We start from the raw sequence: 16,341 nt of genomic DNA, 5'->3' as shown, positions 1-16,341 counted from the left end.
GCCACATTAAAAACAATGCATTTTGTAAAACTAAGCTGCATCATTGAACCAGCTGAAGACAAAAAAAAAAAAAAGTTCTTTCAATATTTTTATTGAAGTGAAAAGATCTAAAAAACAGTCAGGCAATCTGAAGAGGTAAATTAACTAGAACCGTTTGAGCAGTGTTGGATGGCAAAAACAGTTCAGATTGTAATCAGGATTACTTGAACTTCTCATCTGTTAGGTCACATGATCAGAAGCTGCCCACGCAGAAGATTCAGACCAGCTCCTCTGTAGGACTGGAGAATCCAGTTACATCAGTATTTCCAATAGTCTGTAGTACAGGTCGTCTAAAATACTTTAATCTCCTGGAGTCATGAAAGGGGTCCAATTGCTTAATGGGGCCACCAGGAGCCCCAAAAGAGTTATGCCACTGGTTCCTCCCATGTTCAAAGTTATCGGTGGAAAGTGTGTATGTGCCTGTGGGATACGGTCTGGTCAGCAACATGTAATCCATAAAAGGATAACCAAGCCGAAATCTATCCAAAAGTGCATGCAACGCCAGTGGGCTGCTGATAGGGAGCCTGTTGAGAGTTGGGACAGGGAGGTACTGGGAAGGAGGACCTTGCTCTTCAGAGTCAGTGTCGTAGTTTCCGTGTTCATAAGTTTTCTCCTCGTAGGAGAAGTCACCTGGTTGAAATACAGGAAGAAATGGGCCAGGTGGGCTCTCATTATGAAGACCAGGTGGCTTAGGATTGGAGGCAAACCTTGGATCATTAGATGATGCTCCATGAAAGAAAGGGCCTGGTGGTTGTACTGTCCAGATAAAAAAAACAAACAAAAAAAACAATGTTAAATATGGCAACGCTGACATCGAGTTAAAATGAAACAGTATTTTAATAAAGCTAGGCAAATCTCATACCTTGCATCGGGGGAACTGGAGGTCTTGATTGCGTTGAGCCTAACGGAGAGCTGCCGTCATACTGGGAGTATGCAGGCGCAGTATACATGGAACCATAAGGATCAGGCGCTTTTCTCATCGGCGCGCGCCATTGGATGTATTCAGGTTGTTCATGTGGAGCAGACTGGTAAACTGGATACACAGCTGAAGAACCAGAGCCTGCTTTTACAGGCCCCATCAGAGGTACTTCTCCACCAGTACCAGAGGAAGAGTCCACATTATAACCACTATAAGGATCCAAAGCTGCACAGTGAGAAGTTAAACACAAATGGGCACGGATACAACTGTTTGTGCATGGATGTACAGGCAGGACAAAAGGTATATTTACCTTTCATTGTGCGGTAGCCATTGATTGCACCAGTCATCATGACAAGGAGCCACACCCTAATGAAAAACAGAAGGTCAAAATTACAACTACTTCCAAGAGACGCCAACTATGGGAACAGATCACTTCTTACCCTGAAGAAGCCAAGACAGCCATCATGTTGGATGAGCTGTTCTACTGCCAGTGTCCCCTAAACCTGGTGAATACATGTTTCAAGTGAGCTGCACTGACCAATCACCACATCCCAAGCTAACAACACGCAGCTGTCAGGTATTCATCCTGATAAAGGTGCTCGCCTAACCTGAAATATGAGGCCTTTAAAATTGGACCACATTCTTGTTTTATAATCTACACATACATTTTTACAGCATATTGCAGATTATGTGCAATTTAGAAAAAATAATAGCAAAGCAAAACTAATTCATTGAACGTTTTTTTTTTCAATGCCACAGTTTGATTTGACATGCACTTCAGCAAAAGTCAATCAGTTTCTAGACTATTTAGTTCATTCATTAAACTTGTTTTAAGTTATTGCTTTTATGTTATTGTTCGCTTAAACCAGCTGGTTAAAATTAAGCTTTAAAATGTATTATTTTGTGTTGTGAAAATATGACAAGCCTTAAAACAGCCTTACATTTATATTACATTATACAAAGTGTAGTTTTGTTTGTGTTTTACAATTAATTCTCAAAATAAATAAATGTATTAAAAAACGTGACCTGTAAAACAATAAAAACGTGAGCGTAAATACACCAATTAATTTGGCTTCCGGTTTGTTAACCAATTAACTAGCTTGGTTATGCAATGGAATATTTTTTTTGCGTTGCCTTTTTTTATGGTATACATTTTAGTTTAGTGATACATAAATCAATATACTTTTTATACAAATAAAATAAATTATGTGCAAGCTAAGAGACCAGTTGTCTTGCCATCCAAGAAACTGTGAGCTCTATGGAGCATTACTCCAACAAATCATGCATTCACTGTTCACTTTGATTATCATGTTAAGAAGAAAACTTTGACACAAAGAACATATCCTGTAGAAGAACCGTAAAACGTGTGAGGAACCTCAATGTGTTTGATTGAGCACGTCTTCTCGTTAAGATCTCGGTCCTCTATACCCCAGCTTGAGACTGTGCCAAATGTGCCATGGTTCTGCATTGTGACAATTTCCGGCTCTTCAAATGTGTATTTCCTGGCTTTCTAATCAGAATGCTATTTTGTATCTCAAAAGGGGCTCCCATTCAGCTCAGCATTAACAGCCCTCGTCTGTGATAATGTGGATGCTTCGGGCCATAGGCCACCAGCTGCATCCACTTGTCAGTCTTTGGTACAGATGCCCTGTCTGTCTGCTGGGTGAATGAAACTCATGGACTAAATTGGCACTTATTGTGCAGAATGATTTTATGTACGAATTTTAATATGCCTCATCCAATTCCTTAACCCGGTTTAATTTTGTCTACTGACAGCTATCTGAAAATTTGAAAATGATTTCAATGGAAAGCCTTAAATGGACGATGGAGACCGAATAGAGAGTCTGAAAACTCAAACACTCCCAGGCAATTAATCCAGATCTGCAGGATTTTCTGTGCATCATATTAGTTCCTCACACAAATCAAATGAGGAGAACTCAGTTACAATGGATCAATAATTCAGCATTCTCAATTATGCTTTAATTGTAAGAAGCAATATCGTCCAATCTCATTGTGAGGAGAGGTGTTGTTGTTGTGCAGAGCTTTAGCTGATTGTTTATATGAGATTAGAGCTGTGTATCGGGGAAAAGATCAAGCAATGTCACAGAGCCTTGAATAGCCAGCACGTGACTCGTACATAGACACACTTGGGCACAGTTTCAAGTACACTCCCCCATACACACACACACACACACTCTTGATGACACAAACACATAACATAAAGCCAAATGCTGCCACTAAAATTTGCATGGTGCTCAGTAATGCATTAGTGAACATCACTTGGCAATCTGTTCATACGGGCTTAATTGGATTTTAATACCGCCTCTGATCTTGTTTTCTAATTAACGGCGGTGGCTGGCAACCAAGCAGAACCATGCACCCAGCAACACCTTTGATCCCGGCCATATGGAGTTCCTCCAAGCACGCCGGGGATGTAAAAATCCCTCACCTAGACGTGGGCGAACAACAGGCCCCTGAATCAAAATGGATGGGGTGAGGAGAATGAAGGTGTGTATGGTGGGGGTGTAAGGGGTGGGCAGTGGCATGTGTCATCCTCACATCGTAACTGTACTGGTATTGATTAATTTCTCTCACGATCAGTTGTGATCACAGATACATAAAACATGAGTTGAGGGACCGAAAGCCTGTACACCTTATCATCCATGCTGCCATTCGACACCCCTTCATTGCTACGGGGAAATGTCAATAGCTTTTCTAATCTGTTTACTTCTCCCCTTGTGGCCACTGCTTTATGCTTTTGATGAAGGGCTGCCAAAAATGTGTCCTATTTTACCCTTGCTTTTTCTGTTTTGGCAGAGAAAGTGTCGGTATTAACTTTACATTTGCATATTCCCCCTGCTTGGACTATTTTTTCTATCTAAAAGTTCATCACCACAGCACCAAGTGCTATTTTTTAAATTTTCTTATTGTCAAATAGATTTTTAAGGACTGTTCTACACTACTCCAGATATTCATTTAATTTTTTTCTCTGTTCACACATTCCAACAAAAATGACAAAATACGCATTTTGCAAATACAGTATATTGAAGAAATACTTTTTTCCTCCCCTTTGAATACAAATCATTGTTTCTTCTAGCAACAAGAGAATCAGGATAAAAACAGATACAGAAACAGGTACAACAGCTCATGCTTGTGTTTCTAGTGCACAAAGTAATAGTGAGTGTGAACCAAGTGTTTCTGAAAACCTCTGTTGTTCCTTTCCACACAAATGCACATGAAACTGAGTTTTTAAAATCCTCTATTGTAGAAAGTGTTTAATTTTCTTTTCTTTTTTTTAACATAAACACCACATTGATGGAGCTTTATGGGGCTTTGATGACGTTGGACTCATTTGTCTGTGCATGAACAGTTTATCTACATTATAACAGAGCATGAAGACATGGACCAAAACTAAGCTGAGAAGATCCAACAAAGGTCTCGTCCACACTACTATAGGTAATTTAAATCCATCCATCCATGCATCCATCCATCCATTATCCTTACCCACTTCTTCCTTCCTGGGTCATGGGGGTCACTGGCGCCCATATCCAGCAGTCACTCTAGGAGGCCGGGGACACCCTGGACAGGTCATAAGTCCATCACATGGACACATAGAGACAAACGAGAAACTGAAAATTAACATTAGGTTTGCACTTAGGTCATCCACACAAAGTTTTTGATGAGAACATTAGATTTTTACAATAACTAAAAAAGTGGATATTTTATAAAAAAAAACATTTTTGGTATATTAAGTTGCTGTAGTGGGGAAAATGTGCTGCTATACAATTTATTTTAGACTTTTTTTTAATCAATTTTTAACCTTCTTACTATTTTCACTTTGACTGTGTTTCACTGAGTGACACGGTGGCGCAGTTGGTAGAGCTGCCGCCTCTCAGAATCAGAATAAGCTTTATTATCATTGCACCGAGATACAACAAGAACATGTACGTACAGTCATCCGAAAGATGGACGGAGTGCACGAAGCTGCTGCTATGAAAGCGCAGCCTTCTTATTCTTATTCAGCAAGAAGGTTGCTGGATCGAATCCTGGCCAGGACGCCTTTCTGGGTGGAGTTTGCATGTTCCCTCTGTGCATGCGTGGGTTTTCTCCGTGTACTCTGGTTTCCTCCCACAGACCAAAAACATGCATGTTAGACTGACTGGTAACTCTAAATTGTCCCTAGGTGTGAGTGAGAGAGTGAATGGTTGTTTGTCTCTCTGTGTCCCTGTGATGGACTGGAGACCTGTCCAGGGTGTCCTCCATCTCTTGCACAGTGATGGCTGGACATGGTCACTAGTGACCTCCACGGTGCAAAAAGGAAGAAGCGGGTAAAAGATGATGGATGGATGGATGTGTTTCACTGACAGAAAGAACAATTCTGTTAAAAGTATAAAAATGCTTTCTTTAGGGATTTTGAATACATCTTGAAATGTCTCTAATTTCTTACCACTCCTGCATTATGCCTACCAACTATTTGAAGTTTTGCTCCACGGTTTTCTTTAAGGCTGCTGAACATTTTCCCTCCCTTCAGCTCAAAACAATGTTATTGTTGGTTAAAGCCTTGGAAACTGGATTTACCAACTGCTGAAGTATTGCTGAATGCACAATAAAATCTAGTGGCTCTTGGACACCCATCTTGTCTTGCTCTGACATTTTCATGGCAGTCAGTCCTGCATGATTAGGAATCCAAGCAAAGTGTGCATTGCAGTTTATACATCAAAAGATGAACCCAACAAACTATTTGACAGTATACAAAACAAAAAAAAACCCACATTTTTCAACACATTAGGTTTTCCATATGTGACGTCACTGTCTCAAAATCTATAAAAACTTTCTTGTGGCACTCTCAGTTCATAACTCTTTCTTCAATATAAAAGCTTAATTGTGACTATTTGAAAAATGCTTTTTCCCCCTAAGTTGCACATAATGACCAACAAAAGCCTAAAGTCTTGCTTGTTCTGTCACATTGAGGACATAATCGCATGAACAGTATTTAAAGAAAACAAACAGGCCTGGTGCAAGAGGTCACTAGTTTAGTTTCCTCTGAGGATGGGTAGGATTTTGACATCAGGTGAGAGTAATGATAATACATGAGACAATATGGCAGCCATCCATGCAGTGATGTTGGTTAGCTCGGCAAGCTGTCATTTTACTGCCGTCTGACAGAAAGCAGCTAATTAACTATGCATATTAATTAAAAAACCTGAGATCTACAACAGCTGATTGACAACCAGGAGGCTGGTATTTCTAAGGGGTGTCAAATTTTTGGTGTGTTGACAGCTAACGGTGTTTTATTGCAAGTTTGCATTAAAGTGCACTGTTAGACTTAAACTAGGCTTGGCGATTGTTCAACAGAAAACATTTTTTAAGAGTTGATCCTGGCAGCAGCCGTTCTTGTTAAAGGCGATGTGAATATTCGTTGGCCGTCATGTTGCTGTTTGCCAATGAACTCAGACACTCGGACACTGAATGGCCTTCTGCAACAAAAGTAAAAAAAGGAAGGCCTCAAAGGCCTTGCCAGAGATTGCACCTAAATAATGAAGCTTTTCTGCATGCTGCTTGTTTGTCCTTCACAGGGCAATTATTTGAACAAGGTGTATATTTATTTTTGAAGAGGACTGTGACGTATTGTGCCCAGATAATGACTAGAGATGCATTAAGACTAAAGTGGGGATTCTAATGAAGATGTTTGACAAGGCTCGAAGGTCTTCTCGCTCTATTATGAAAGGCTTTCTTTTGATGAAAAGAGAATTCCTTGCCCTCCTCAAATTATCAACTTGTCCTTCGACCTTAGTGTATCACAAAGTTTCTCATCTCTCTATCAAAGACACTTTCAAGCACACTGAACACTGCATTTGCTTAAGTGCCATATTTGATTTAAGAGCCCTTTCTTTTACCGCCTAATGGATGACAGGAACGGAAAGTGGTCTTAGCTGACTTTTGAAACAATAACATGTTAATATCCACCTCACGCTAACAGGGTTGGATGCCTGCCATGTCTGCATTAAAAACGTCAGCAGAGAAGCCAGTTGAAAGTGTTAAGTAGTGGTACTTGAACATCTTTTGTAACTCCAGTACAACTATGTACAATGATCTCAGGTGTCATGGTCCTCAAGCATAAAATCTATATGAATACAAGCATTAAACATACTTTTTTATATAGCGTTTGATCAGTTTATGTATGGATAACATGACATTGATGTACCTAATTCAAATACCAGTTTAGGCCCCGTTCGTACAGGATGATGCCCCCTACAATACAAAACATCAGCTAGAACGTTGGTGGTCTTGGTGAGATATTCAGGAGCATATTAAAAATGCTTTAGGCACCCCTACTACACATGATAGAGCTTGAAGAATCATGGAGGCTTTAAACATGCACAAAACATCTTAAGCAAGGTTGTAATGGTTTTCAATGTGGTAACGTTGTATCAACATAGGTCTCTCTTGTAAATGTGTCCTCGTGACTCCATGAAGCCACCTGTATAAACAAAGTTTCAATAAAATAAAAAAAATCAAGGTCCTGCTTGGCAGCACATCCATGACAAGCGGCCCATGTGCTGTATAGTGGCATGGTCATCAATAAATTAAAAACGACTAGCCACCCTGACCTCATGCCTTGCCCACTTCATGATTTTGACAAGAGCACACACTAACATAGACCTGATACTGTACTTGTTGCAATGGCATTGCGGAAGAGTGGTGTGAGTTGTGCATAGCTGTGGTCAGAGCGTGCCAGGTTAAGGCCCAAGACGTAGTGTGATGCGATAGTATCGTTGTAGGAACATGAAGCTTACGAGGTGTGGTGAGTGCACAGGAGAGTGTCTTGGTGATGTGAAAAAGTATAAGGAAATTTTTATTTGATGAACGTAGCAGCATCATGAATACCCACACACAGGAGGCTTTTGAAATTTCACACAATCCAGCCCAGGGGTGATTTTAGGATCTGACCTTTAGGGCCGCTTAGCCCCCAGTACTGACAGTGGCTCTTGACTTGAACAACGCACCCCACGGTGTGGTTTTTGAGAATTGTCAAAGCTTAAAGCGCCTGGTATTCCCAGGCGGTCTCCCATCCAAGTATTAACCGGACCCGGCACTGCTTCGCTTTCTAGATCCGACGAGAATGGGCGTGTTCAGGGTAGGAGGCAGGGGCGATTCTAAAATCTACCCTTTAGGGGTGCTCAGCCCCCAGTGCTGACAGTGTCTCTTGGCTTGAACAACACAGTGGTCATTGGTGTCAGAAGCATTTGTAATGTGTGTATATGTGTGTATATGTGTGTGTGTGTGTGTGTGGGGGGGGGGGGGGGGGGCACACTGGGGGGGTATGGGGGGATCCTCCCCCAATTTTTAAAAATAAAGTAGATGCCATTTCCTGCATTCTGATGTATTTTAACGGGTTGTTAAACATCTACATTTACCTCCATAAGTAAACACTTGATTCAAGCAGCCTGGCCCTAGCGCTAAGCTAGCGGCATGAAATACAGACACGCTAGCTACGATGCTACAGATGTAGCACTATGCTTTATATTACACAACCTAATAAATGCTTTATACAAAATCATTTTCGTTTTAACTGACTTAACTTAAGATTCAATGCGTCTGCTGGCTTCCTTAATGCTTAGTGCGAGCTGGTCTGGGAAGCTCAGTCCTCACCTTCTTCTACAGGTCTGCAATGGAGACCATCTTGTGCTCCAGCATCAACGTGTGGCATGGAGGCTGCACAGATGCAGAAAGAAAAGCTTTGCAGAGAGTGGTGAAGGCTGCACAGAAGTTGTTGGAGTCAGCCTCCCCACCATCACAGACATCTACACCTCCAGATGCAGGAAGAGGGCCACCTGCATCATGAAGGACCCCACTCACCCAGCACACACACCGTTTGCCCCGCTCCCCTCAGGAAGGAGGTTGAGGAGGAGCATTAAGTGTAGAACCACTAGACTGAGGAACAGCTTCTACCCTGAAGCTGTTAGACTCATGAATCTCTAACTAGAATAATCACTGTGAAAAATCACATCATGTTGCTGCTGATCTGTTTCATGTCGCTGCTGATCTGTTTCAATGTTGCTGCTGATCTGTTTCAATGTTGCTGTGTTCATTCGTGCTCATCTGCTCACACAGACTCATGTTCGTGCTGCTGTTCGACGTAATGTTTTTATGCTACAAGTGCTTAGCGTATTTTTAGTTGATGTTTTTCTTAGTTCATACATTAGATCTTGTTACTGTTTTTCTTTTACATTTTATTGTTGGATATAACTGGGACCCTGTGTACATAATTTCGTTCCACCACATGTACCACCATGTGGGGCCAATGGGGTGTGTGTGTGTGTGCTCCTGCAGGTAAGGGCCGTTTCATTTTGGGACAAACTGAGGTCACCAATTGTTCACTTGCTGACAAACCTACTGGACTGACTGACAGGTGGCGTCGATGAGCCGACTCGTGCAAAAAAAAACATCTATTTTACTGACCTGGTTAAGAGTGTCATCATTTATTCTGTATTTATTCAATATTTTGGTGAATCTAAGGTTTGAGAAATGTTTTCTTACAAAATCTTAAAGATGGTTTCTTTATTTTTCAGGGGTGTTGAGTTAAAATTTAGGGATGTTTGAGCACCCCCCAAAAGAGGCTAAAATTGCCACTGATCCAGCCACATTTTAACAGTCATGTAGGTTGTAGAGGGCCAAATGGGGCCAGTGTTGAAGTGGACCTTAGCAGAAAAGCTGCTCTACCAATGGGTTTGACGTAACACAAATGCAGGTTATGTGCACCCTTAGCACAGAGAGAATATTACAACATACCATGAATATTACCATTAAAGGATTACCGTACAAGTACCAGTAATACTTTTTATTAATAAGTCTAATATATTTTTGGATCAATTGTATATAAATAGGAATACAGCAGTATTCTGTCCTGTTGTCAGCTTCAGGTCATTTTAGGTTATGGTTATTTTGCAACATAAAAAAAAAAAATTCTGGGAAGTTTAGAGATTAGACCAGTGCTTTGGACTCCTTGTGTTCTTAATTTATTCCAGACTTTTTCCGTACTTGGTGTTCACACATCTACCTCACACTGGAAAATATTTTCCTGGAGATGTGCTCGAATGGCAAAAGGTAGGAGTGAGGGCCTGTTTTGAGTGAACAGGAGGTAGGACTTCTGCATAACAAATGGTATAGAGAGAACTTGTGTTCCTTACTGCACATTGAAAATTTTAGACGAGGCTCCTTGATGGCTGTTTTTGTGCTGACATTAAAACATTTATTTTAATGTGTGCACAATGTCAAAAGGAACTTGACTAAAATACATATCAGTAGGTAAGAGCAGTACCTCTTACCACACAAGATATACTTTTATAAAAAAAAAAAAGACAATAACGTAGCATCCTTATAAATGTACCCAGTAGGATTTTCTAGCAGATGGATGCCATGCAGGATGATCGATTATATTCACTTCATTAATAAGTCTGATGAATGTTGTGGCTTTATATATTAATTAAAACATGCCAAGTTATAAAGACAAATTTGTAAAGTCTTATAGTTTGTTTCTGATATGTGACTATTTAAACTTACTTTAGTGAAAATTTAGAGAGTGGTTGAAAATGAGGTCTGAATACAGTAAGATTGTTTTCCCACTTGATAGTCTGGTAGACTCGGTTCTACTGGGGACCAATATTCAGAACATTTGTTTACATTTTTTTTCAGCTGTTGCGGTTCACATTCACACTGCATTGAGTCAATCGAGCCAACCTGTTCCCCCCCTCACCTGTGGTGGCGCTGCATCAAGAACTACTGAAGGAAACGACATGAAAACCTCTGAAGAAGACACTTTTTCCTTCTTCTTCTTCTTCTTCTTCTTCTGGAAATAAAAACAAAAATGTAGTGGCGTCAAATTTGAGCGGTTTTAGGATTTCTGTTTTGTCATTTTTCAACAATGGACTCAGCATGCGTGGAAGATGAGGCAGAAGACCGTGGAGAATGTTGTTTTTCACATAGGGCGGCTAACGGCTCCGTATGAGAAATGTGGGTTTGTTTTAGAATTGCATTCGGGCCCAAAATAATCTGATCCGACCCGGCCCCAGTCCGCAGTCATAATTTTTTAACCCCACCCGGTCCGACGAATTAACAGTAATTACAGGTTTTAACCCGGAAAAAAACCTGACATAGTCATTAATGGTTGGGGACGCGCAGCTGAATAAACACAGCAGAAGATTTGGAGCTGAGGTGTGTTTGCCCTTTCATGACCATAAAAAAGCATTTAAACCCTGTTTCTGCCTGCATTCTTCTGAATAACTGAGACACGCGGATAGCTCTGACACGCATCTGCTTTGGGATCTCACCTGTTTGGGTCGTCGGCCGCACGCATCCTCTGAGTGTAGTGGCAGAATGAACGTCCATTTGGGCGATGGATCGCTGCCTGGCAGTACAGGCCCATCTGAAGCTTAACTGAACTTTTTATCTTTGTCAAGGCTGGTCAGCTCACGGTGAAATGGCTGCGTGCGGCTGGTGGATGTATGGCAGGCCATGTTAACATGTAATTGGATCGCAGCTGATCCTGACCTGATTAAAAGCCCGAGACCAACCTAGCCCGGCCCGCCCATTAATCACATTATAACGGCCCGGCCCTAATCCGGGTCGGTCCGGACCAGGTTTTGGGTTCGGGTTAGAAATGACAGCTCTAGTTTGTTTACCCTGCTCTGTAGTGCACTTCCTGCTTTTGGCACGGTCTCCAGTCTGCTTGCATCCACACTGCATTTGAACCGCACTAGCGTTCACTTCAACCGAACCAAGACCTAGGTATATAGGTGGACGAGAGTTCACTTTTTTGATCCGCATCAGAGTTTGATTGTGCATTCACACCTCCCCAAACAAACCGGACTTTCTAGGCAAACGAACTAAAGTTTGATTAAAGCGCACTAAACAGGGCTGGTGTGAAGGCACCCTAAGTCAACCAAAATTATCTTAATCTTACTTTTAAAAATCCTCAGGGCTGCATTTGACAATAAATGGAATCAAAGATGCACCTTTGAGTTGGCTTTGAGCTCTGTTAGTAAATCAAGATGATAATTTGACCATAACATGATAATTGTGGGATAGGGAGATGAAACAGGAACAGATTTATACTGATCCTCAGCTTAATCACAGAGAGTAAAAAAAGATGAAAACACCCATGTGGGGGATTGTCTTCATTTCTCAGCTGAAGGTAAATGTAGTGTAGCCTTCATGTTGTCTATGAACTGCATGTAGACATACAGCAAGTATGTGTTTGCCTGGGTGTCTAAGTCAAGATATAATTATGGGTTCCACAGAGCTAAAGGGGTGGGGGGGTGGAATCTCTCTCCTTTTTGTGCACACACACACAAGCATGCATGCAAAATACACACAAACCTAGCGTATTCAGCCCAGGGTGTTTCTGGAGCAGATACAATAACCAAAAGACAAGTCATATCAGCTTTGCAAACCCAGCCTCCGGTCAGAAGTGATCAACCTCAGTGAAATACTGCAGTGGGTTGCAAACTGAGCAGTTAGCTTCAGACACCAGAATGATCCACCCTGCTCAGTCATGGTTATGAAACTTAAGGTAATAAACACTAATTTGCATGTTAATGTTTGATTTATGTCACAAACTTTATTTCAGTTGCTAGAGTCAAACTAGAATGTCCACTAAATCCAATAAAGCCGATGGCAGGTTTTGGCATGTACTGTATGTGGATAAAAGACCAGAATACAGTCTTTCATACCGAAAGGAAGGAATTACAAAAGAACGTGGTCAATTCAGAACCCCTTTGTGACACAAGGCAAGACACTGCCTTTCTGCATCCTATCAAAGAGGAGATTAAGTTGTCAAGCTGTGGGTCCTGGTCCAGACTGGTCTGCTGAGTGGATCTTCACAGGTCTGATCTCTGCCACTGCTAATAGACTGAGCTCAAAGGAGAGCAGGGAGAACAGGGGAGGGAGAGAGGTAAGAAGGCTTTAAGATCACTTTACCTGGATTCGGCAGTGCGGCGCTGGTGGATTAGTGCCCCGGGCCTCATGGCACGCTAGTCTGCAAACACCCCATAGCACTCTACAACAGGTACGAACACACACAGGCTCATTCTTGACAGGGTGGCCGGCAAACACACACATGCACACACACAGTGGTTCATTATTCACTCCTGCTAAATGCATCTACCTGCAACGCACACATATGCTGAGGCACACAAACAAACACCCAGAGATCTGTACAGTTTATATCTCCAGCCTTTAGAGAAGTCACCCAGATGGAATAGCAGCAGATAAGACAACTACTCTTCGTTCCAGCAGCTTATAAAACTTATACACTTATTTCTAGTGCTGCTTCAGTTGGGATGCTTCACAAAAATTTTTCCCTGACATCATAAAAGCTTTGAGAAGTCTGTTCCCGGTCTGATACGACTCTGTAAGGTCACTCACTCATCCAGAACTGCAAAAGCACAACCCATAAAGGAGAAATACAGGTTGTTCTTGGCAGGAAGGAAAGAAACCCACCACAGCTCCATCTCCTTTCTCCACAGCCCCCCCCCCCCCCCCCCCGCCCCTCCAAGTCACTACCTGATGACTTCTCCATCCGTTTTAATTGGTAATTATTTTGCGGGGTTTAATGCCTTTATTCAGACTGTCAGTGTGGAGTCAGGAGAGGAGGATTAGGTGCCCCAGGGGGACGAGACACTGGCACGGCCAGGACAGCTCATTTTTACACGGGCAGGGGAGGAGGACAGCTCATCTTTGATCCGGCTGGGGTTTCGCAGGCCAGAGGGGTGACAGCTGCACTTTCTTTAGCCCACATTTGAATTTGAATTCTATCTTAGGATGCAGCGCGCCGTGGACTTGGCAGGGCAGTGGGGTAATCTGCTCGGCACAAACGCCCGGGCCTTTTCTTCCTGTGTGCCCTCGCAGAGATTGGAGTAATTAAAGTTAAATGGAATGCATTAAAAACTCACTTGTGCCGAGGCTGTGGCGGCCGTGCCAACAGTGAATGGGCTGGGGCTGTCCTTTTACGCCGCTCTAATCCTGCGGAATATATGCGTGCCCCGTGACTTTGATGCTACACTACTAAAGCGCTGGAAACGGCTACCAGCGAAGCTACAACTGACTGCTGGCTTTCACCTCAGAAGAACATCTTGGAAAGCAAATTCAGCTGGATTCTGACATTGGCATGAGGGTTGGATGGAATCAGCTCGGGGAGTATTAGCACTTTGCAGACACGCATGTCACTCTTAAATTGCTATGTTTTGATGTACATGGTCTATTTAAATACCTGCACACTGCTTTCCCCTCTAACTTGTGATAACATTTAGAGCTGTCCACAACAGTAACTAACACTTGCAGCACTCGTGGTTGTTCCATAAATTGTTGGCCAACATTTAAAGAGCAGCTCTCTGTGCCAACAAATACTGTCTCTTAAGGTGTGTGACTTTGTTGAAAAGGTGGCCACTCCCAGGTTTTTCAGACATTTTAACCTGGACTTTATTTATCATAAAACACACACACAAAACAATAGACAGCATCTATAAGGAACCAAACCTGCTCCTCCAGGTTCAAGTCAATGGACTCGAAGCATCAAACCCCCGAGGTAATTTTCACCGCCTTTCATTTCAGAGGTATGCGGACAAAGACAAAGGGGGGTGCAGGCGGCAAAACTATCATCATAATCTTTTCCTGGCTTTGTGTGTGATCCTTGAGCCCTCGTAATGATAGGAGATTGGGCAGGGAGAAACCTAGAGCTGAGCCTAGAGGTGTTTTCTGAAAAAGAAACTATAAAACAACGTGAGTCGAGAGAAACAGGGTTGTGAACCAGTTTAAGGGGAAAACTCTCGCACTCATGGTTCACTAAAACATTTGAGACTAATTAGCAAACACATAAGTCAGTCACTATGAGCCGTCTCCCCAGTTATCCATGTCTTGATATAGTCAAAAGAATAGTTTAAGCCAGAGAACGCTCATCACATGCTTGGTTTTCAGGTTTTACAGTAAATACTTAAACCTAATTTAGTCTGTTGTTAGATGATACATTAGAAATGTGACATGCCTGAAAACTAGAGGTGTAACAGTACATGTACTTATACTCATCACTGTTGCAATGTTGGGGTTTGGTACATTGATCAGGCAAGGAATAAGTTAGTCACCACTCTCAAGACATGTTTTTTTAGTGACCTTTTGCTACTAGGGTGAACAGGAAAGAAGTTCCGTAATTTCCGGACTGTAAGCCGCTACTTTTTCCACACGCTTTCAACACAATTTATGGATTATTACAAGCTAACGCGCTTCATGCCACCAAAACATTTAGCCTCGTCACATCCGGGCGCTTACATAGCTGCCCAAAACATGTCTCGTGATCACGTGATCCCTGGGTGCACAACAAAGTATTTGCAGCCAGTTGACAAAAGTGTGAATCGTGCATTTAAAATGGCACTCCAAGCTCAGTGGAAGGCTTGGATGACGACCGGCGAGAAATCGTTTATCATGACTGGCTGCATGCGAAGAACAACTTTTGCTCAAGTCTGCCAGTGGATCCTGACAGTGTGGAACAGTGTAAAAAAACCTGTATCACCAATGGGTTTTGAAAGGCTGGACTGCTGCGTGATGAAGAGGACAGCACAAGCTCAAGGGCGAATTTGCTTCGAGATGAAAGTGAAGTTGGGAGTGACAACGAAAGAGACTGAGGACGTGTGAGATGAAGTAATTCTGAGGCTGTTCAATTCTGATACGTTAGTGGTTTTAGTGAGCAGGAGGAACATGAAGATAGTGATCAGTGAATTTTCCTGGTAGGCTACTGCAGTGTTTTTCAAAGTGGGGGCCACGGCCCCCCAGGGGGTGCTAGGGGTCTCTCAGAAAACTGGAGAGAGAAGATTAAAAATGCAAAAATAGTAATAATAATTGTACACTAGAGCAATCTGTATCTGTCATTTCCAGATAAACATGCTTGAGAGAGGTTAGATATATTTTATTTTGTTCTTCTGGTCAACAATTTGTTGAAAAGCTGTTTAATTCAGTGGGAATATAATTCAGTGTTTAAAACGTGTTAGTTAATAAAATTTTTATGCTCAGCAGCTGTAACAATTAATAGAATATAATGAATAAAAGTTAAAACATTCTAAAAGTTGATGTTTCTTTACATATTTTGTAGCATTGTTTGTGGGTTTGCAAGAGGGGCCTCGGCCAGAAGCTAATGCTTTTTTTTTTTGGGGGGGGGGGGGGGGGGGGGGTATGTCATGGCGTGGAAAAGTTTGAGAACCCCTGGGCTACTGTACCTGTTTTTTAATTTTAACCAGCCGTGTCACAGGCACTGTTCAGAAAAACATTTACTGTACGTATTTGTGTACGTTACTGGTAGCCTAAGTATTTAATTAAAAATTTAAAAAATATTTCTG

The 16,341-nt window shown here is 42.0% G+C and overlaps 1 protein-coding gene across 1 annotated transcript; it reads right to left on the bottom strand.

Moving 5' to 3' along the window:
• Positions 1 to 224: 224 nt before the first annotated feature.
• Positions 225 to 1,456, bottom strand: LOC119418060. The gene is made up of 4 exons (XM_037685307.1): positions 1,399 to 1,456; positions 1,269 to 1,324; positions 902 to 1,183; positions 225 to 795 (listed from the first exon to the last, which is right to left on the bottom strand). Exons 1-4 carry the CDS (start codon positions 1,422 to 1,424, stop codon positions 257 to 259), a joined length of 903 nt encoding a protein of 300 aa, XP_037541235.1. The 5' UTR covers positions 1,425 to 1,456; the 3' UTR covers positions 225 to 256.
• Positions 1,457 to 16,341: the final 14,885 nt, after the last annotated feature.

The sequence above is a fragment of the Nematolebias whitei genome, chromosome 12 (genome assembly GCF_014905685.2).
Source record: "Nematolebias whitei isolate Nwh7 chromosome 12, NemWhi1, whole genome shotgun sequence".
NCBI classification, from domain to species: domain Eukaryota; kingdom Metazoa; phylum Chordata; class Actinopteri; order Cyprinodontiformes; family Rivulidae; genus Nematolebias; species Nematolebias whitei.
This window is presented reverse-complemented; position numbering and strand designations above follow the sequence as displayed.

Excerpts from the sequence above, each read along its gene's own strand:
- LOC119418060 (XM_037685307.1), bottom strand. The coding sequence starts at position 1,424 with ATGATGGCTGTCTTGGCTTCTTCAGG. Across the intron at positions 1,325-1,398 it reads GCTGTCTTGGCTTCTTCAGG|GGTGTGGCTCCTTGTCATGA; the intron begins GTAAGAAGTGAT and ends GTTTTTCATTAG. Across the intron at positions 796-901 it reads TCCAGTTCCCCCGATGCAAG|TACAACCACCAGGCCCTTTC; the intron begins GTATGAGATTTG and ends TTATCTGGACAG.